Source organism: Diabrotica virgifera, chromosome 6 (assembly GCF_917563875.1).
Source record: "Diabrotica virgifera virgifera chromosome 6, PGI_DIABVI_V3a".
Taxonomy (NCBI): domain Eukaryota; kingdom Metazoa; phylum Arthropoda; class Insecta; order Coleoptera; family Chrysomelidae; genus Diabrotica; species Diabrotica virgifera.
Window position 1 is genome coordinate 172,735,104 of NC_065448.1, and position 21,803 is coordinate 172,756,906.

General features: G+C 32.1%; 1 protein-coding gene across 1 annotated transcript in view; it reads right to left on the reverse strand.

The window, feature by feature from the left end:
- LOC114335080 (tyrosine-protein phosphatase 69D-like) overlaps positions 1–21,803 on the reverse strand; it is a 729,328-nt gene that overhangs the window by 685,150 nt on the left and 22,375 nt on the right. The window contains exon 2 of the mRNA XM_050654333.1: positions 14,147–14,277. Within this exon, the coding sequence (XP_050510290.1) occupies positions 14,147–14,277 (131 nt within the window). The remainder of the gene's footprint in view (positions 1–14,146; positions 14,278–21,803) is intronic.

The following is a 21,803-nucleotide window of genomic DNA, read 5'->3' on the forward strand; positions in this document are numbered from 1 at the left end:
GAATAAGAACGTATTTTTCATGAGCTACAACTTTATTTTTATTTAATTGATAGACTTTACTGATACACCATTTTTTGGGTTTTTTATAAGCTACATTTCTGCTAAGAATATTTTTTTTGATAAAATATTTACTTTTTGAGTTATTTGCGAAAAATCGTCTAAAAACGTAGTTTTTTTGTCGAAAAATCAACATTTTCAGTCAGCAAATAACTCGAAAAGTATTGACATACGCAAAAAAACTCTATAGAACAAAAGTTGCTTAAAATCAGTCAATTGATCCATTTCCGGTCTTATCTTGAACGTATGTTTTTTCACCTCTGAGAAGGGTTGACTGTCACCCCCCAAGTAAAAGCAACCAACGGCACAATTTCAACTTTGAAGTGGAGGGTAAGTAGAACCTAAATCCAAATTTTCATGCAATTCGGAGTTGCCCCTGAAAATCACACAGTATCGCCGAATTTCCCGTTCATTTACTGGGCTATAAGTACATAATGCATTTATATTATATCTCGCATTTCTTCCTTGTAATATTCAATACATCATTGTAGTCAGGTATTTCGTTAGATTGATTTACCACCTACATTTATATATAATTCATATTATAATAATGATATTCATTCCCATTTGCAAAGGTACAGTCAGTCAAGGTCATAAATTTTATTGTTACATTTAAATTTCAATTTATTTCAAGTGCTACCATTATGCTTTTTGCCGTTTTTTTTTATACAAAAAAATTTCCACAAGTATTATACAGCCTTCTGCACTCTGCGCATGTTCATGCTTCGCGCAAGTCTGTCATGTCACACTGAAGTAACTTCATAAATTTTGAAATGACACATACCTAACCTGAGTTTTTTGTTTTGGATCTCAGGGCAGTGAACTTGTACTGTATACATACTGTTATTAAGAATATAATTAAACTTGATAAACTTTATTTTAGATTCCGTCACATACTCATTCAGTAACTTAGCCACGTAGTCAATTAGTGGTTTAGTCATTTAGTTACCTTACCTCACTTGAAGTATGTACCAGCAGTATTATTAGCAACTTTGCCATGGTTCACTCATAGAGTGTGCTGTTTTTGTTGAAGAAAACCACTACCTGAGTTGACAACATCCAGGATTCTCCAATAAGACTTACCCACCACAGCAGCCAACTAGCTTTGTTGTGCCAAAAGGATTTTTCCTAAGGACTTTCATTTTTTTTAACCATCGGCTGTTGTACAAGATAAGTTCTTATTTACTTTTATTATTTACTTTGGGTAATCTAGATTTGTTACTGTGTAAACTTATTGTATGCATACAATCAGGTGAACTAAGTGGTACATATTTTCGTGATAGATAGGTTTTAGGTCGTTGTTTTTTCTTTCTTTGGTTCTATATAATTAGTAATTTGCTTAAATAAATAAAATCAGGTCTTCCTTTTAATAATAACTATAAATTATTGTATCTTAAAATTTAATAGGGAATCGGGGGTAAAATTTTGTCGAGGTTTTAAAATAGGGAATATGTCTTGTAGGTTTTTACATTGTATATAGAGTCACTGACTCACTCATTTATATAACTCATTTATATAAGTAATTTTGCTAGGTGAGATACATTTTTTTTGCAACCGTAGCTGTTCTTGTCGTGTACCTATCTCACTCGAGGCTAGTTCAATTTAGGAAATAATTACTAAATTTTTAGTTGTAAGGACTTAGTGCTATTCTGACGGACTTTTGATTTGGATTTTGATATTAATACCTTTGTTTGGCCAGTGATAGTGGATAATTGCTTGTTAAGTGGCCTTTGCGGTCCTATTTAATCTTTTCCCCATCCACTATCACTGTTATTACGTTGCGCTATATGTAAATTGTTAATATTTAACATTCATTGTTAATATATTTGTTATTAGTAAGGTTGATGTTTTATTTCAGTCTGTATTACCAGTATATAATATAGCAAGACAAGTTTAGAATTTAATATTTTGTATTTCAGGTGGCTGTAACTAGTGTCATTGAGTTCCTGTCGTTCGTTACTTCAAAAAAATCACGAACCTTTCCAACTTCTTGGTTCCGAGAGCCGAGTTGTTCGTTCGAGTTGGCACCCTTTTTTCTTCTTCTTTCTTTGTTGTACCTCGATATTATTTTATCTCTAGCATTCTTATCTATTTTCCTTCATTTTTGTATTAACAGGTCTCATTTTCTTCCTAGTTACTATCATTTCATTATCAAATCTTTTTTTATATCTCTAAAGCCAATATTCGGTGTATTGAAGCAAGCCCGAATACTCACTTGAGATTTAGTGTCTCTCTGCCCTTTAAATTTTTTTCCTGAGCTAAGCCTCTCTTCTTTTCGTCTTAAATCTCTTCTCATTTATTTTTCCCCATCTTTTGTCAGTTCTTCTCTTCAAAAATCTCTATACCCAGAGTATAGAGGTTTCAGTAGGATTGTAATAGTTTGACATAATAAACTCTATTTATGTTCAAATGATTTTTAATATAGTCTACTTTTGTTAACAATTATTAGTGTAGCTAAATTTTTAATTTTAGTATACAGGGTGGGTCGAAACTCGGAATGGGTATTTTTTGAGTTTTCCTAAATGGAACACCCTATATTTTAGTATGGTAATGAAATGATATTCCATGGTAATTTTTTACTTCTTAAGCATTCCCTATACCTAACTGCTTTAATTTGTGCTTAATTGTTAATCGCACCAACAATCTTAACTTCGATGGTATTTTGATAGCTTAACCATTATTGGCAATTTTAAGTATAAGTCTAGATTAATATGTATTTATTTCCAAAAAATTTTTGTGATTGAATATTTTCACGGCCAACCTAATACAATGTCACCTATTTTGTGTTGCAATTAATGTTTGACTTGAATCACCAATAACTCACGAATTACAGCAGTTAGGTATAGGGAATGCTTAATAAATTAAAAAGTACCATAAAATAACATTTCTTTACAATAATAAAATACAGGGTGTTCCATTTAAGAAGACTCAGAAAATACTCATTCCGAGTTTCGACCAACCCTGTATACTAAAATGAAAAATTTAACTATACCAATAACTCTTAACAATATTAGACTATATTAAAAATCATTTGAACATTAACAGAGTTTATTATGTCAAACTACTATAATCATACAGGATGTGAATGTTGCTACGAAATTAATAAGAAAACGTAATTATCTTTTAACCTACCCTGTATAATATTACAAAACCTTATATTTTAAGAAAGAAGAAATCGAGGAGAATCCATAAATGTAAAAATATATAGGGTGTCCTATTTAAAAATACGAAGTTACAATCAACTTCCGGTATAACCGGAAGTAGCAAAGAGACCAAAATATTTTCATTAAATAGTTTATACCTCAAAACCCTTGTATTCCAATTTTCATGATTCTGTTAGCTTTAGTTCTCGAAATATTTCTAATAGGCCCTTTATCTGCCTCACCCTGTATACAAGGCAAAAGCAAAACTGTGTTTTTATGTGTAGAAAAAATTTAAAAAAACCTTCAATTTTAATCAGATGTAAAATTCCTATTGAAATGATGTATCGAACATGAACACTGATTTCTCATAAAAAAAAAATTATTTTCAGTTCATATGAACGTTTAACCTATAAAGTTTGTACACATACTTAGTAAACATTCTGCATATACAGGGTGGCTGTATAGTGTGACAAAGCTCGATATCTCGGAAACTGTTCATAATAGAGAATAACTGAAAATAGAAAAACTAAAGAAAATCATTTTCCGAAGAATCCAGTATCACTCAAAAAAATTTCAATATTTTTAGCTTTTAAGTTCCAATTAGAAACAAATATGGCTTTCACTCAAACACTGTAGTATTTATTCTACGAGGCGAGGGTCAAATTTAAGAACATAAGAAATTAAATTTTTTTAAGAGAACACAAAAATCAAATATTTTTTACTTTATTTAATATAATTAACTATTTTTATAAACTAACTAAAACATAATTGTTAGTAAATACGTACATATTTACCATACCTATTTATAGACCTAATACTATAACATAATAACTAAACCTAATGGGGAGTTATAAACGCTTAATTCTGTAATTTGTTATCTTGCAGTTCTTTAATTTTATTTAAACTACATTGCTCTCGTAGCACGAGTTATTCGCACTTTTTATTTTCACATATTTTTTAATTGAATACCCATTATGACATTTAAAAAGTTGAAAATATTCGGATGTGGGTAGTAAAAACTAGAATTTAAAACACACTGAAATGATTCGCATTTCAAATGCGGCACATACTATTTGTATTACTGGCCCTTTCTGGGGAAACCTAGATTCTTCCAAATAGTTTTCAATTATGAAATCAGTAAAATTCTTTACGCGTTTGTCATCCGGGATTTTCACAAATAATTCAACTTCCAACTTTCGTTGATTGTAAAAATTAATCCAAAAAATAATTTTAAAAATTTCCCAGTTCGGAATTTTTGTCATTATATTCAGAAACTGAACCTAGGCTTTGGATCTTGCGATACCAAGCTTGACACATTACAATCGACAACCAGTTATTTTTTATTCAGGCCACAATGCTTTCACAGCATTGTGAATCCCTTTTTAAAATCTATTATGATATTTTTTGGTATTCATTTTAAATTTAACATTTTTCCTCGATTATGCGAAAAGAATAAATAAGTGTCAGTATTTTTATTAGACAAAAAAGCGAAAACTACTGTTACATAAATAACGTTTTTAATGGTATTTTTTTAAATGGATTACCCTATCTATAATTACATTTTTTTGTATTACAAGTAATTTCAATAATTGTCCTTGAACTGTCGCCGTGTGAAAACTTGCCTTCTGGACACTTCGAAGGTTGATAAAATGCAAACCGTTTGACTTAATCAAAACGACAAAAATATAACCAAAATAGTATGTATTTTAAAAATTCGATATTGTTTAAGGTTTATTACAATGTCAGTATATATGTATTATTGAACTAAAAAATAAAGTTAAATAATAAAAAACCAATTTCGCAAAAAACTGCAAGAGTCTTGCAGGTTGGTCTTCGTCTTGCGTAGTCTTGCAAGGTTCGGTCTTGGTCTTGGTCTTGGTCTTGAATACCTGGTCTTGGTCTTGGTCTTGCAAACCAAAAGGCGGTCTTGGTCTTGGTCTTGCAGCAAGACCATGACCAGTCTCGCTCATCACTATCTATTTCTGTCTCTATTAACCCGGCACCTGCCACGTGGGGTGCTACCAGCACCCCATAACCCATTTTTATCAAATATTTGGTATTTCAAGTTTGGTAACCGAGCTGTGCGTCATAATAGCTTTCTATAATATTATATAGCATATATGTGTTAGTGTTTGAAGTGGTTATTTAGTGTCATTCTGAACTTATAGCTCTAAAGTCGAATTGGGGTGTCATCATCTGGCACTTTAAATTTTAAATTTTTTTTGATAAACAGGTCAAATTTACATTTTTTATTGAAATAACTGATTTAAATTATTAATATAGACTCTATACTTACTAAATCTTAATTTTTTTAGATATTTTACTTGACTTCATTTATCATGGCTTGGTACTTGCTAATTTGCTTATAACACCTTTTTCATTTTATTTTTTAACTTTTATGACATATTAGTGGCTAATAAGTTAATAAAACATGTTTATTTATATTCTTGTGTTACTCAACACATTATTTTGTTTTCAAAAGAAGTAGATCACATAAAATTTTTAAGGGGTGCTGTGAGCACACCACGTGGCAGTTGGCGCCTTGCAAAGCCATGTGGCAGGTGCCGGGTTAATAACCATTTTGTCTCCGTTTCGGTATTTTGCAGCATTTTTATTTTATATTAGTATTACTCCTTTGAGTAACATAGGTCCATTCCGTTGGAATTTACCACGCTGAAAGACGGGGTAGTAAATTGCAAGTTTTAGAATTCCCTCTTGTCTTCATCGCTTCAGCATCCATCTGGCTTGCAATTTTTAGACGTCATAAAAGTATTACCCGAAAAATGGTCCAATAAGTTTTCAATTAAATGTCTTTTAAAAATATTTATAAATATTTTTGTTATGATGAAAACTTTGACTTTTAAGATTATTTCTCATTCGAAATTTGACTAAAACGTTACGCACTCCTACGTTTGACTAAAAACACTTCAGTTAAATCCAGATAATGGAATTTATTTCGGGGTTTGACTAAGACCGTTAGTCAGACCTGAGGATTGACTAGCCAAACCCAGGAGCGACGGCATACACCAGGTAAATAAAGCAAAAATATACCATGTTCGGGACACTTAAGCCGCCATGTTGCAAATGGGTTTTTTGGGTACTATATAGGTACATAATACATTATAAATACAAAAATGCCCGTCACAGTTCGGACTAGAATTTTAGTTATTAACAAATAAGGGTCAAAAATGGCAGTTTTTTCGTTTAAATCGCTACATGTAAAAATAGGGTAATTAAATATCTTACTAATAGGATCCTTCTTTTAGTAGATGACCAAAGGTGTAAAATGGCAGTTTTTGAATTTTGGTCCGATCATTTGTTGCTTCGGAAATTTCAAAATAAAACTAAAATTTCGAAAATAAAAAATTGGCTATAACTTTTGCGAAAATGACCTTACGACTTTCTAGTTTAAATTTGATTCAATTTGTTTATCCCTAAGAGCTTTTTTTTTTGTAATGTTATTGTTCAAAAAATTATAATGATATAGCAATTCTGTGGAAACCACATGAAAGTAAAATAGTTATGTTTTCAACGTATTTAAAAAAATCAATAAAAAGTCATTTTAATCATACCGAAAACATTTTACTAAAGAAGAGTCATTTTTGGCTTATAAACAATTTGAATAACTTTGTTAATATTGACTGTAGGTTAAAACTGCTTTGAGATTTGAAAAGCTGGTATTTTACACGAATTTTCAAGAATAAACTTTGTCCCTAGGTTAATTACGGTCAAAGTTATCCACTTTTTTGTATTTAATTCACAGCTACTATGTTTATAATAATTAAGCAACCTAACTAGCGCCATTTTGAAGATAAAGGTATATAGTTTATGTGTAAAAATTTGAGTAAACTTTGATCTTAATCAGAGTGGTACATAAAGCTTTAAAAATGACGTCCTAACGAAATCGATTCGTGGTCGGTGGAGGGGAAATATTAAAATCCGTGCACTCAAAAAATGAAATTGATTCTTCAAACATATGCTGCGATTAATATCTCCGAAGGTTGTTGATGGATTTTGATCATAATTTTTTTAAATTGCATGTACTTGTAGTCCTTTAGAGTACGTTATGTATACATACCCGATCGGATCGGATAGCTCAGTGCGACTAGCGGCTGACCCGAACTACACTTCGCCGTGAGGTACGAGAGTTCAAGCCCAAGCCAAGCCATCGGAAAAACAAAAAGGCTAACGCGTCAGTATAAAATTCTAAATATGAATCTGGCGCTTAGACTGGAATATGCAGGCATCTGATCGACCTATGAGGGAGCAGTACGGCAAGGGATAAGGGCTTGCGGCTCGGTGATACTCCCCCAGAGATCCCTACTGAAGGGCGTTGAAGCCTAAGAACGGTGTATATACATGTATACATACCCCTACCAAACATTACAAAATGTTAGGGGGAATCCCCTTTATCACTCAGTGATATGAAAAATCGATTACGACCGATTCTAAGACCTACCGAATATGCATATATAATCTCATAAAAATCGGTCAAGCAGTCTCGGAGAAGTATGGCAACTAACTCTGCGGCAGGAGAATTTTATAGATGTAAATATATAGATGGCTATTAAGAAATAGTGGTTGGGGATGGAAGGATGAAAATTAAGGGTTATATATATTTTTTAATGCTACGTAATAAAAAATTTATATAGACAATTTTGTCCAAAAAAATAAAAAAAAAATCTCAGGGTGGCAACTCCCCTTACCAGTTATGGGTATTAAAAATAGGTTAAAACCTATTTTCAGTCCTACAGGATATATGTGTAAAATTTAATAAAAATCGGTTAAGCCGTTTCGGAGGAGTGTGGTAACTAGCACTGTTACAGGAAAATTTTATGTACACAGAAGTAACTGTGAATTAAATAATAAAAATGGCTGAATTCGACTGTAATTAACCTACGCCAAAAGTTTTTTTTAAAATTTGTGTAAAAATATTTGAAATCCCAAAGTAGATTTACTCTACACTCTACAGTCAATATTAACAAAGTTATTCAAATTGTTTAAGAGCCAAAAATGACTTTACTTTAGTAAAATGTTTTCAGAATGATAAAAATGACTTTTTATTGATTTTTTTAAACATTTAGAAAACATAAGTATTCTTCTTTCAAGAGGTTTCCACAGAATTGCTGTATAGTTATTATTTTCTAAACAATAACATTGCAAACAAAAAGCTCTTTGGGATAAACAAATTGAATAAAATTTAAACTAATAGCCGAATAATCTTGAAATAATTTTTAGGGCATTATATGTACTGGTTGACTCAACTTTTCGTGCAATATTAAAGTCTTAAGTTCATTTTCGCAAAAGTTATAGCAAATTTTTTATTTTCGAAATTTTAGTCTTTTTTTGAAATTAGCGAAGCAACAAATGATCGGATCAAAATTCAAAAACTGCCATTTTACACCTTTGCTCATCTACTAAAAGATGAATACTCTAAATAAGATATTTAATAACCCTATTTTTACCTGTAGTGATTTAAAGGAAAAAACTGCCATTTTTGACCATGATACAAAGAATACAGAAGATATAATCATGCGGATGACGGTGAAGTGGGCGTGTTTATATGGTGTGACGTTGTGACGTAAGTGGAGAGTGAAAACTTAATCTGGCTTTAATCTAGCACGCTTATTGCCGTAAGAAGGTGTCATTTGCTTTTATTTTGAATGTTTTCTTGTGTTTTAAGAGGTTTAAATAGTGTAATTGTGTGTTTTTAAAACTTTCGATTATCGAACTAGTATTTATTAGTGTAGTGTAGGTTTACCATTGAATTTTTGTAAGCGAAAGATACTCTTTTCGTTATTTAAAGATGAGGTGTTCAATAGCTCTATGCAATAGTGACAACCAAAGTAAAACGGTTCACAAAAACATTCTGTTTTTTCGGTTTCCAAACGATCCAAAGATGGCAAAAATTTGGGTAGATGCATGTAAACGAAAGGACCAGTTTCTTCCTAAAAATGGAAGGATTTGTTCAAAACATTTTACTGCAGATAGTTTCACGAGGGATTTGCAATATGAACTTATGGGAGTGTCTTCTAAAAATCGCCGTTCTTTAAAAGAAGATGCAGTACCTACATTACATTTACCTTTTGCATTACAAAAATAATATTGTAATCTTTTTTTAATAAATAGACGACTTTTTATTTTTTATATTAGCTACATATTTTAATTTACAATCTGCTTCATCGAAGCTATAAGTAAATAGTTTAAGTGGTAAATACATGAGGAAGAAGCTGCCCAATGACAACCCTCCTATTAATTTTTTACATTAGATAGTCCCCTTCTTCTTCTATTAGCTCTATAGAAATATGCTTTATTGTCACTGAAAATTATACAATTTTATGGACAAAGCTTAACATAGATTCACGAAAAAGATATACATAACAATAACAAATACAATTTTATAAAATTAGATAAATCGTCAATAAAAAAAATATAAACAAGTTAAAAAAGTGAAGTAAAAAAACAAAAACCAATATATTGCAAAATTACTATAAATTGCAAAATTGAACATACAACATAATATAATAAAACACAAACAAAGAAACTAATAAGTTTAAGCTGCTGTATGTGACACCCAAATATATATAAATACACTTTAGTTACTTGTACATTACTGTGATTTCTTAGTTAGTCATTAAGAAACTTCTACTGAATAATATGGTCTTTTAGATAAATGAGCTTTTGTCATTTTACGGAACTTGAGAAAGGATGTTGCAGATTTGAGTTGTAAAGGGAGATGGTTGTATAGTTTTTTTGCGGAATATAGTATAGATTTCTTTACTAACTCAGAAGACGGGATCGGTAAATAGACATCAAAAGTTGAATTTCTGGTGGAGTAGTCATGATGAGGCCTTGCTGGAAAGACATGCATGTGTTTACGAATTAAGCAAACAGTTTCTAAAATATACAAAGATGGAAGAGTTAAAATTTCGTAATCTTTAAAGTAACTTCTGCAATGGGTTGTTCTTCTGAGGCCAAACAGATATCTTATTGCTCTTTTTTGTAATTTGAAAATAACATCAAATTGGGCAGCTGTACTAGACCCCCAAAAAGGAAGACCATATCGAAGATGAGACTCGAATAAAGAAAAATATGTTATTTTAGAAGATGCTAAATTGAGTTCCTTCGAAACAGATATTATGGCATAGCAGGCCGAGGCGAGTTTCTTACTTAACAAATCGATATGAAGGGACCATTTGAGGTTGCTGTCTAAAAGAATACCAAGAAATTTTACAGAATCAACGGTAGAGATCTGGCTGCTATTCACAAGCAGGGGTTGAAGAGCACCTTTATATGATAATGCTACCGTTTTATCCACGTTAAAGGAGAGTAAATTAGAGTCAGACCAGGTTTTTATCGTAAGAAGATCAGAAGTTATAGTTGCATGAAGAGTTGCAATAGTTGAGTTGCTCCAAGTGATACTGGTATCATCAGCAAAAAGAAAAATTTTTCCATCGATTTTTAAATTAGTGATGTCATTTATAAAGATCAGGAAAAATAGAGGACCCAATACTGAACCTTGTGGTACTCCACATATAATGTTTTTGAGACTAGAGTCAGTATCATTTGCTCTAACCAATTGTTTCCTATTATCTAAGTAAGATTTGAACCAATTCAAGGAAATACCTCGAATTCCATAGTAATTAAGTTTTTTAATCAAAATGTTGTGATTTACACAATCAAAAGCTTTGGAATAGTCACAGAAAACAGTGGTAGTATAAAGATTATTGTTTAGTGCTTGGTAAACCTCGTGAAGTACAGAAAACATGGCATCAGTTGTAAATTTATTAGTTAAGAAGCCGAACTGATTTTGTGATAAAAGTCGGGTTTTTATGAGCCTCTCAATAATTTTGGAGAGTACCGGTAGTAGGGCAATAGGTCTATAGTTGCAGGCATTAGATTTTTCGCCACCTTTATGAAGAGGAATAATAATGGCTGTCTTTAGGCACTCTGGAAATTTACCGTTTTCAAAGGAATCATTAATTAGTGACACGAGGAGTTCTAACACATTATCTGTGAGATTTGAGAAGATTTTTATGGATAGTCCATCAGTACTACAAGATGATTTGCTTTTGATACTATTGATCGTTTGGATCAATTCAGATTTATAGATTGGTCTTATAAAGAATGAATTCGAGACAATTTCTGAGTTAGGGAGATAGGAAATGGGATCTTGTTGAGACTGAATAGTTGATGTTATATTTTTACTCACGTTAATGAAGTATTCGTTTAGATTTTCAGGGTCTGGAAGGGCAAATGTTTGAACTGCGTGGGTTTTATTTCGAAGATCGTTTATTATGGACCAAGTTTCTTTTGCAACATTTTTGGAGCTTCCCAGACGATTTTGATAGTTGGCTTTTTTAGCTCATTTGATGAGTTTTAGGTATGTGACTGTGTAATTGGTGATATATTGAGTGACAGCGACGTTGGTAGTAAATTTCTTGATATAAAGTAGTAAACGCATATTTTTTGCTGATATGCGGATACCTTTGGTAGTCCAGGGTTTGCGACGTTTTGGCTTAATCGTAATTAAAGGAAATGCCTTATTGAAGATACAAACAAGCTTCTCCAAAAAATCGCTGAAATTATAGTCCACGTCCGTAGAAGGAAAATGCCAGTCAGAAGTTAAACATAAATTTTGAAATTTATGAAAATTCCGAGCGGAAAAAATCCTACCTAAACGTCGGGTTTTCAAGGAGGGTTTGCTGAAGATGTTAAATTTCGTATATACTGCTTCATGATCCGATAGTTCCGCATTAATAACTGTAGAGCAAACATCAAGGGGTGAGAAATCGGAGACAATATAATCAATTATGGTAGATGTAGTTTTTGTAATCCTTGTAGGAGAATTAACGTGCAATTGAATTTTTCTGCTTTTGTGAGGCAAGTCATCTAACAAATTTAGCAGGTTCTGAAAAAATAGTCCCACGGAAGAGTCAGGTGATCTATAGATGCAAATAATGTAAAGATTAAGATTTTTATTAAAAACTAAGGAAAATTCAAAGAAGGCTTCATTCAACAAAAAGTCATATTTTGTTATCAGAGAAAAATCATTGTTTGCAGAAAGAATTAGGGTGCCTCCATGAGCTGAGTTTGGACGATCATACCTAGCAATTGTGGTATATTTCTCTACAAAAAAAGGCTCGTTGACTGCAAGCCAGTGTTCTGTAACAGCAACTATCTGGGGAAATCCTAATTCCTCTAGAAACAAAAACAATTCGTCAGTTTTATTTCTTATAGAACGAATATTAATCAGAACCATACTAAAGTTATAACTCTGTGAGTTTTTTCCTCTTTAACAATGTTCTTCCATTCTGCCCTGTCAGATGCTTTCCTTCGCCACTGCCTAACGTTCATGGTTTTAAGATCTTTCCCTATGTTGTCTATCCATCTTTTATAGGGTCTTCCTCTTGTTCTATTTCCTTTTGCTTCCATTTCTTGATTACTTTTACAGATCGATTATCTAGTATTCTTTCCAAGTGACGAAACTAGTTTACTCTTTGTGACTTTACAATTCTTACAATATCTGGGCTTTGCATTAGTTTATCTAGCTGGTAGTTCATTTTAATTCTCCATGAACCATCATTGCAATGGATGGGCCCAAATACATTAGATCATAAATTTAATTGATTAGGTCTGTTGGTCAGTTGCAATCCGGGAGGCGCGTTTAGCAGTCTCTCTTCATCATTTGAATGACTTCTCAGTCCATCAAAGTAGTTCTTTGTGATTCTTTGAATTTCTTCCTCTACCAAAGGTGTAGCTGAATCCTTGTGTAGGGTTTTATTGCTTACATACCAGGGCGCGTTGAATATATCATTCTCAATATTTTTGACTGGACTCTTTATTTTATCTTGATATTTGATGGCTTTGAACAACCCCAGAGAACACTATAGGTCCAAATTAGTTGTATCATAGATTTATGCAGAAGCAGTTTATATTCAACGGCGAGTTTTGATTTTTGACCCATTTGTTTTCTTCGCTTAAATATTCTTGAAAATTCAATTTTTCCAATTAATAATTTTGCATTTAAAAAACAGCCAAAAGTACTAAATACCTCATTTGTTTTGAAGTACGAAAACATATATTATTATAACAAGTGACCATATAATTATTGCAAAGACTTAAAAAAAATGTTGTTACATATGTGACAAGGTTTTTGTTACATAGGCTGATTATATTTATCATTATAATCAGTGTTTTTACCCCTCATATTTTTGTGAATTGTATGGACTTATTTTAATAATGTATGTAGGTACCATTTAAAAATATTACGATGTTTAATTTCTAATTTTAAATGTCAATAAAATGTAAATATGTACATGTACATGATACATAAAACTACTTTTATTTATTTGTAATATAATCGAAATAAAATCATGCTGTATCCGCTAATAAAAGAAGTTTTTAATAATCTCAGCAGACTTTTACATTAATTAGTTTTAAATACCAAAGCCTTGATTTAATATCACCAGTTCTTAATGAACGATGGGCTCCCTTGCTATTTAGTTCCCGGCCCCAAAAAATACTTAATCCGGCGTTTAATATCACATTCATTGTAAAAAAAATAATAAAAACATTTAAACTGACGAAATTAAAGCAGTTCTTCCTTGTATTTTAAGAACGCCACTCTCCACTGACGTCACTCCGCAGAACGGGCGAGACTTGGTCACGCTGTTGACCATATCTTCGTTCTCATTGTATCGTGATTTTTGGCCCTTATTTGTTAATAACTAAAATTCTCGTCCGAACTGTGACGGGCATTTTTGTATTTAGAATGTATTAGGTATATAGTACCAAAAAAACCCATTTGCAACCTGGCTGCTCAAGTGTCCCGACAAAAACCTTATTTCTCTGGACTAGCAGTCTGGAAGTTTGTCAATGCGATAGTAAGAACATCATAGCTGGTAGATACTTTAATAATAGTGAAAAAAAAATAAAATTCTTACCTTGATCTCCCTTATTGTCTGTAAAATATATAGCTGATGTGCCATTTGTCAAACAAAAGTTATTGCCAATAATAAAGACATCATTAGCATCATCAGCATTAACTAGCAAAGTAATCAGCAATCCCAATATTCTGAAACAATATTAATATTATAGAAGTTAAAAATCCAATTAAATACATTTTAAGATATATTTATTGTTTTCAACTATTTTGAAAAAATGTGAAAACGTTGAGTTATTCACATCCGTCTGTCTGTCTGTCCATAAACACAACTCCTCCGTCATTATACCAGGTAGAATGACAAATGAGGTGTCAAATGAAAGCTTATAATCCAAGGATGGTACTAAAGTTGAGAAATTTGACCTAGGCTGTTTGTCCGTCTGTCCGTCCGACCGCGAATATAACTCCTCCGTCATTATACCAGGTAGACTGACAAATAAATGAGGCCTTGAATGAAAGCTTATAACCCAAGAATGGTATTAAAGATGATAAATTGGACATCGGACTTTCGGTTTTAGAGTTGGAACCGTAAGTACTGTTTTAAAGTCACCGAAATAGTATACGCAATATATCATTCGACGTATCTTAGCAAGATCTAACCAAGAAGTTCTAACCAGAAGTGCATATTATAGTCACAACAATAGTACATGTAACAGATCAAGCGTATTGAAAAGTCGAGTTTAAATCTTTAGTTCCGGTTTTGAAGTCATTTCTGTAACAATGATGACCAAAATTTAATAAAAACGACTCAAAATTGGTAACATCGTATATATCAATCGACGCAAAGTTACAACGAAGAGTTGAAATATCGGCTTCCAGTTCTGCTTTCGATTACTTTGGGTGAAGAGTGAAAACTTAGGACTTACGAAGTCGAATTACTTGTATTTGTATGTACGTATACAAATAATATGTAGGTTTGTAGGTAGTGCCAATCTCACATCATTGAGATCTTATTGAGATATTACTTGTTTGACACAAACGAGGATTTTTCGATCGAGTATGGGCGGAATTATGTAGTTTGTGGACATATTTTAGCCCAGTAAATAACCGTTATGTAGTGTAATTTTCAGGATCAACTCTGAATTGCATGAAAATTTGGATTTAGGTTCTAATTACCCTCCACTAGGGGCTGACAGTCACCCCTTCTCGTGGGTAAAAAAACGTGCATCTAACATAAGTCCGGGAAGGGATAAATTGACTAATTATTATAAGCCACTTTCGTTCTATGGAGTTTTTTATGTAAGTCGATAATTTTGTCGATAAAGTTGCACTTTCCCGCACGGCGTGCGGGAAAGTAAAATACCTTGTAATATCGCATTATAATATATTATGACACACGCAATAAACTAATATTTAGATATTATTTACTAATTTATTTCAAATTTATTTTATTGTGTTTATGTTTTAATGAAACTAGCGCGATAATTCGATGACATAAAATTATTTTGACATAATATTTAAAAGTCAGATCAGTAGACAATTACAATGGTTTTGAATCGTCGTCATGGAAACCAATATCGTCGTCGTGGTAACCCGTTATATTGAAAGTTTGGTTATGACAACCTTGTCAAAGAATTAATTTGTGTATTTTCACTCCTAAGTAAAAATTGATATAACTCTATTTTTGTGGCTTTTTTTTCCAAACGTACGGCCCTAGAAAAATATTGTTCCTATCTCATGCGGAAAGTGTCTTCCCCGCACTCGACTGCTTGCCCGAACTCCGCTATCGCGTCGTTCGGGTCAACGGCAGTCTCGTGCGTGAAGGTATCACTTTCCGCACTAGTTCGGAAAATAACTATTTCGCCAAAAAAAATCAAAATGTAAATATTTTATCGAAATTGTATAGCTTATAAAACATAGACAAAAATTGTGTACTAACGAAGTCTACAAACCCAGAAAATGCAAAGTTGTAGCTCATGAAAAATACTTTCTTATTCGTCAAATTGCAAATCGAGTATTTCAACGTGAAATAACCAAACGTTAAGCACTTTTCGGGAAAAGTTTTTTAAAAAAGTAGATGTAAGTATAAGAGATTAAAAAGATCTTTGTTTTTTATTTTTAACAAAAGTTTCTTGCAAAAAAACTTAAAAAAATAACCCTCAAAATAAAGCTGATCCCTTTATTTTAGTAAAAAGATCTTGAAAATCTCCCTTAGTCCATTGAAATGGGGGCAATTTTTTTTTATATGTTTATTAGGCAAGCTGTTATAACATATAACAATAGGCACATTTTATTTGAGAAATAATGACATGAAGAGAGATTGTGACCAGCGCCACACATCTCTATAGAGATAATATTAAATTACTGTATTACACAAATATATTAACTTAGCTACTGTAACAATGTTAATGTCTGTGCGGTAAATCCAATGGTGTCTCTCTCCTTTAACCGTTTTGTTTCCTGACTGTTGTCTAACAAACTAATTGCAAGCACATTCGCGTGGCTTTCAAGACGTACGATGTATTTTGCACTTAACTCCACTATCACTTCACTGACGGTTTTCGTTTCCAGATCATTGTAAATATCCCTATTAGTAACAAACCACGGAGCATCGATTATTGAACGTAACACCTTGGACTGGAATCTCTCAATTATGGATACATTCGACTTGGATGCTGTTCCCCAGAGCTGCAGCCCATACTGATTTGAATATTGTGTTGTAGACTAGCAGTTTATTTCTTGTCGTGAGCTTAGACTTACGCCCTAGAAGCTAATAATGCTTACTAAATTTTATGCCCAGTTGTTTCCGTTTGTTCCATATATGGGTTCTCCAGGTTAATCCCCTGTCCAAGTGCATGCCCAGATATTTTACAGAGGTAACTGAGGGAATTACCTTATTATTTATTGTTACTGTAGGTGATTCACCGTGACATTTTGTAAAAACAATATGGTTTGATTTTTGTTCATTCAATTTAATTCTCCAATTTTGTGCCCAAGTATTTATTTGATTTAATACTCTCTGGAGTTTTGCAGCAGCTTCGACGAGATTTTTGTGTACTGCTAGGTTTGCAGTATCGTCTGCAAAGGTGGTGGTCGTTGTATCACGATTTGTGGGTAAGTCGGCTGTGTAAATCAGATACAGTTGTGGTCCCAGAACGCTTCCTTGCGGTACCCCTGATCTGATGGGATATAGTTTTGTATAGGCTGACTCAAACTTCACTCGAAAGTATCTTTCTGATAAATACGACTTAAGGAGTGTATATAGTTTCTCTGGTAAGTTCTTTTTCAGTTTTTACAACAGTCCTTGATGCCAAACTTTATCAAAAGCCTGGCTAACATCGAGGAATGCTGCTGAACAGTAACTTTTTTCTTCAAAGGTTTTATTTATAACGTTGACCACTCTGTGAACTTGTTCGACGGTACCATGCTCTTTCCTAAAGCCAAATCTGTTAGTATTTGTAGAAGTCTTTTTTCTATTATTTTTTCCATGATCTTAGACATTACTGGCATTAAACTAATTGGTCGATATGAAGTGGGCTCATTTGGAGGTTTTCCTGATTTTTGTATAAGGATAATTTCCGCAATTTTCCATTGGATGGGGGCAAAATGGGGGGAAATCTTCTTTATTTGTATGGGGGCTTAGTAGAAGCTTAATCAAGTTTTTTGAGGTCGTCACTCTTGTCCCCCGGCCGCCATCTTGGAAAAAGGGGTGCAAAGTTCGCGCTGTATCTCGTAAACTAGCAACCCTACAGAAAATTGAATTACAGATAAAATGTAGCAAATTAAATGTTCTACAATTTTATTTCCATTACTTTTTGTCGTCAAGTGACCAACAAAAAAGTTATAAACAAAACTAAAAAAAATTTTGTAACAAGTTTCCTTTTGGTGGTTATAACTTTTTTTTCGTTCATTTCACAATACAATAACATCATAGCTATTTTGTAGAGGATTTTTCAACGTACAATTTTCGCTATAAAGTTGTTAATTTTATTTATTTATCTAGGTTTTACAGCGATCCAAACTTGACTAGATTCTCGAATGCTCATAGGAATAAAATAAAAACAAAACGTTAGGCTTACTTTTTATCTATATATTTATTTATTATGATTTTAAGATTCCTATGCTATTATTAAGCTATTTTTGACCTTTTTCATTTGTTATACTTCAAAATGTTTTAATTTATGTATGTATCAGTCCAGAAAAGGTGTGGAAAGAATATATTAGTGTTTTTAAATATATTTTTTTACAAACGTGTTAAAAATACAATTTTTAGGACTCCATAGGAGCGTTAAAAATGCTACTTTAAGGCACTAGTGCTTTAAAATTTTTAAGGCACTGCAGTTAAAAGTGAATTGTCAAATTGTGAAACGTCAAAATATTTATATTTCAATTATTAACATTAATATTAATAATACAACTTGCGCAATTTGAAAAAGGTGGTTTAAAAGGTTTTCTATTATAATTTTGTGTCTTTGGATTTGTCTTCCTTGGGCGTAAAATAATAATAAAACATCTATTTTTATATTTCACTTGTCACCGTGATGTATAATTATGTATATCTGAAAGGTAACTAGCATGCGGCTTGATGGCCTTGCTGGTAGAGCATTGGACCAGAGATAAAAAAATCGCGAGATTGCGGGTTCAAATCCTGGACGATTCATACTTTTTTCTTTTTTTTTTTAATATTTGGCATTGTAAAGTTTTGGTTCATTTTTGATAACTATTGTTAATTTTTTGTATTGTAACTGTTAAGTAGGTATATTTATTTCGTTTAAATTATATTATAATAGAAGTATAATTTCTTACGTGCGTACAAAGTACACCCACATTCTTTTTTTTATTTTTATATGTTAAAAAAGATCTATCATAGTTATTATTTTTTCATTTTTTTCTATGGTCCAGACTGCGAGTCAAGATCTGAATAAGTATCCTAGGTGAAGTTTTGTGGTATAACGAGAGTTAGAGTTGACGTCATTGTCGGTAATTCATCTACCAATTTATTTTTTTCAATAATTAATATTGATATGTCCACGATGTTGCTGCAGCTTTCACCACCACCGCGATGGAAACACAATGTTAAACATTTGAGGTCTGATGTTCGGCAACCACACGCACTTCCAGTTTCCATTGCACCTGCAAAAGATGAATTTAATAAGTTGGGGGGTACTGGAGGCTTGGAAGTTTGGATTGGTTTCCAAAAATTTTCCGTGCTTTTCCAGCCCCAATTTTATGGATTAAAATGTTTACCGAGCCATGACTGAATCTGGTGATACACTCGGAGTCTGTGGAAACGGACTGCATCTTGTGTTGGAGGAAGTGAGAAGAGATTAAATGCATTTTTTGGCACTGTTTTAGCGAATCGTTTGTATCTCAGGGTTTCCAGAGAATCGTCTTTATTTCCGCCATATAAAGAGACGAAAAAACGTTCGCCAACAACACTGAGTAAAGATGGCTTGACTTTTCCACTGACAAATAATTTTGCCCAGAGGTATCTTACAAATAAAATAACCACCACTCATGATGCACGCTTACAAAAAAGTCAAAGTTATCTAATCACAAAAATATAAATTTTACCCACAAGACTCTCAATAGTATTATCTACATAATAAGTTTAGCAGAGAGGAACCGACTGCTGTGCCACCAAGGATAAATTGGGCCTTGTTATGCAAAAAGCAACCAACCCACATTTTTGAGGAAAACAAGGTAATGTCACATGTCGCTTTAAAAATGTGTATTCTACATTGTGTAAAAAGCAACCAAGCCATTCTAAAAATTAAACCATGAAAAATACTACTCCAAATTATTTCTGTTTAATAATAGTTCACTTAAGATTTCGCATAAGACAACCAACCCTCTTGGATTGTTTGTGTGTATCACTGGACTGAACATATTATTACATTGCACTGTCGAAAAGTACCAGCCAAGTGGGTTGGTATTGTTATACCGATTATGGTTCCTGGAATGTTGCATCTTTTTGTTTTTACATGTAGGTACTAACCAATATTACTTCGTGCTTAAATATTAAAATATTTGTTGTGTTTATATTATGAAGTGTTTATATTATATTATGAAGAAATCTTTGAATCTTTAATGCGAAAAATATGTTTAAATCAAGAACTGTTAAAATAATTAAAGCGGCTCGGGAAATTTCAGAAAATGGTAAGTTTTAGGATTAAGGCTATGTTTATCTTACTTTTTAAATATTATGGTTTGTTGTTTTGACTGATTATCGCATATTTTTTATTTGTATTGATATTATGTTTAATAGTAGAAATTCTACTGTATGATATTACTGAGTTGACTGAAATTATTCGGTTTTATTCATGGATTTTGTGGGTTGGTTGGATTTTGCAGATTGCATTTTATTAGATATATTTCCAACAGCAAAAAGAAACCAACCCTCAATATGGCTATTTTGTTTGTAAAAAATTATTAGGATAATTTTGATACTACTATGATAAAATTGCTCTAAAATTAAACTATCGATTAGTGAAGTTATCGTTTAAAAAAATACGACGGAAAATTAAATATTTAGAAAAACATAAAAAGTTAATTTTCCCTTAATTTACAAATTGAGGGTTGGTTGCTTTTTGTTTAACATGGCCCAATTATAATAATAACAGTAATAGCAGGCAGATGTTCAGTTCAGTCCGGTACAAAAGAAGAATGACGTAACTGCAAATTTTGTCAATTCCTGTTTATTTCGTAATTAACTTCTAAAATACTATGTACAGATGATACAAAAACGACAGAACTATTACAATCTGCTGAGCCACTACTATAGGCTATTGATTATGTTCAAAATAAGAGAGCTAAAAGGAACTACAACGTTAACGGGATTTTATTATCTCTTATGGTCAATGGACCTCTATTTTTGAAAAAACCGCGAAGTGCTACCATTTAAATGGGTGCGTTTTTGAGAAAGGGGTGAATTAGTCCCTAGGCACAGGGTGAATTAGGGTGAGTTCTATGCGCTTTTGATACAAACACGTCTACAGGAAAATTGTTCCTGGTTAGATTTACTATGGAAATATCACATTTTAAAGTCAAAAATATTTTTGTTTACAAAAATATATTCAAAAGAGAAGCAAGAAAATAACACGAAAGAAAGCAATTTTGTGTTTTGTCCCATAACTCTTTTCCACAGGGATATAGGTCAACATTGCTTTAGCAAAAAATAACTTCCATCCTTCCTCTTTAAAATGGAGTTTAGTAAAAGTCTCCAGGATTTATAGTTTCCAAATTAGGATTTTTCAAATTTCGCCGCTCACAGCATTTTTGGGCCATTTTCCCCATTATTTCGCAAACATTGTTCTGTAACTTTTTTCTACGTATTTATAGGTATATGCAATGGTACATTTAGTAGAAAAAGAAGTCAATTACCTTTAAAATGGTCTACTTTATAAGGTTATACGGCTCTATTTAAGCAAGTAATGCTTTTTCAAGTTTTTATACTTTTAGTAATTTTTGATGATTTTCAATAATTTTTTAAATTTCTCATTATGAATTTTTTCTTGCATATTTAGGTATATACATTGTGGAATAAAAAAAGCTTGTTTTCTTTACTTTAAAATGGTGTATTGCAAAAAATTCCAGGACTATTTTTAAACAAAACATCGGTAGGATATCCAAGTGTATCCGCAATTTGAGAACAATTTAAAAATTTTTTAAATATTTTTAATTAAAAGAATATAATTGCATATTATAACATAATTTTT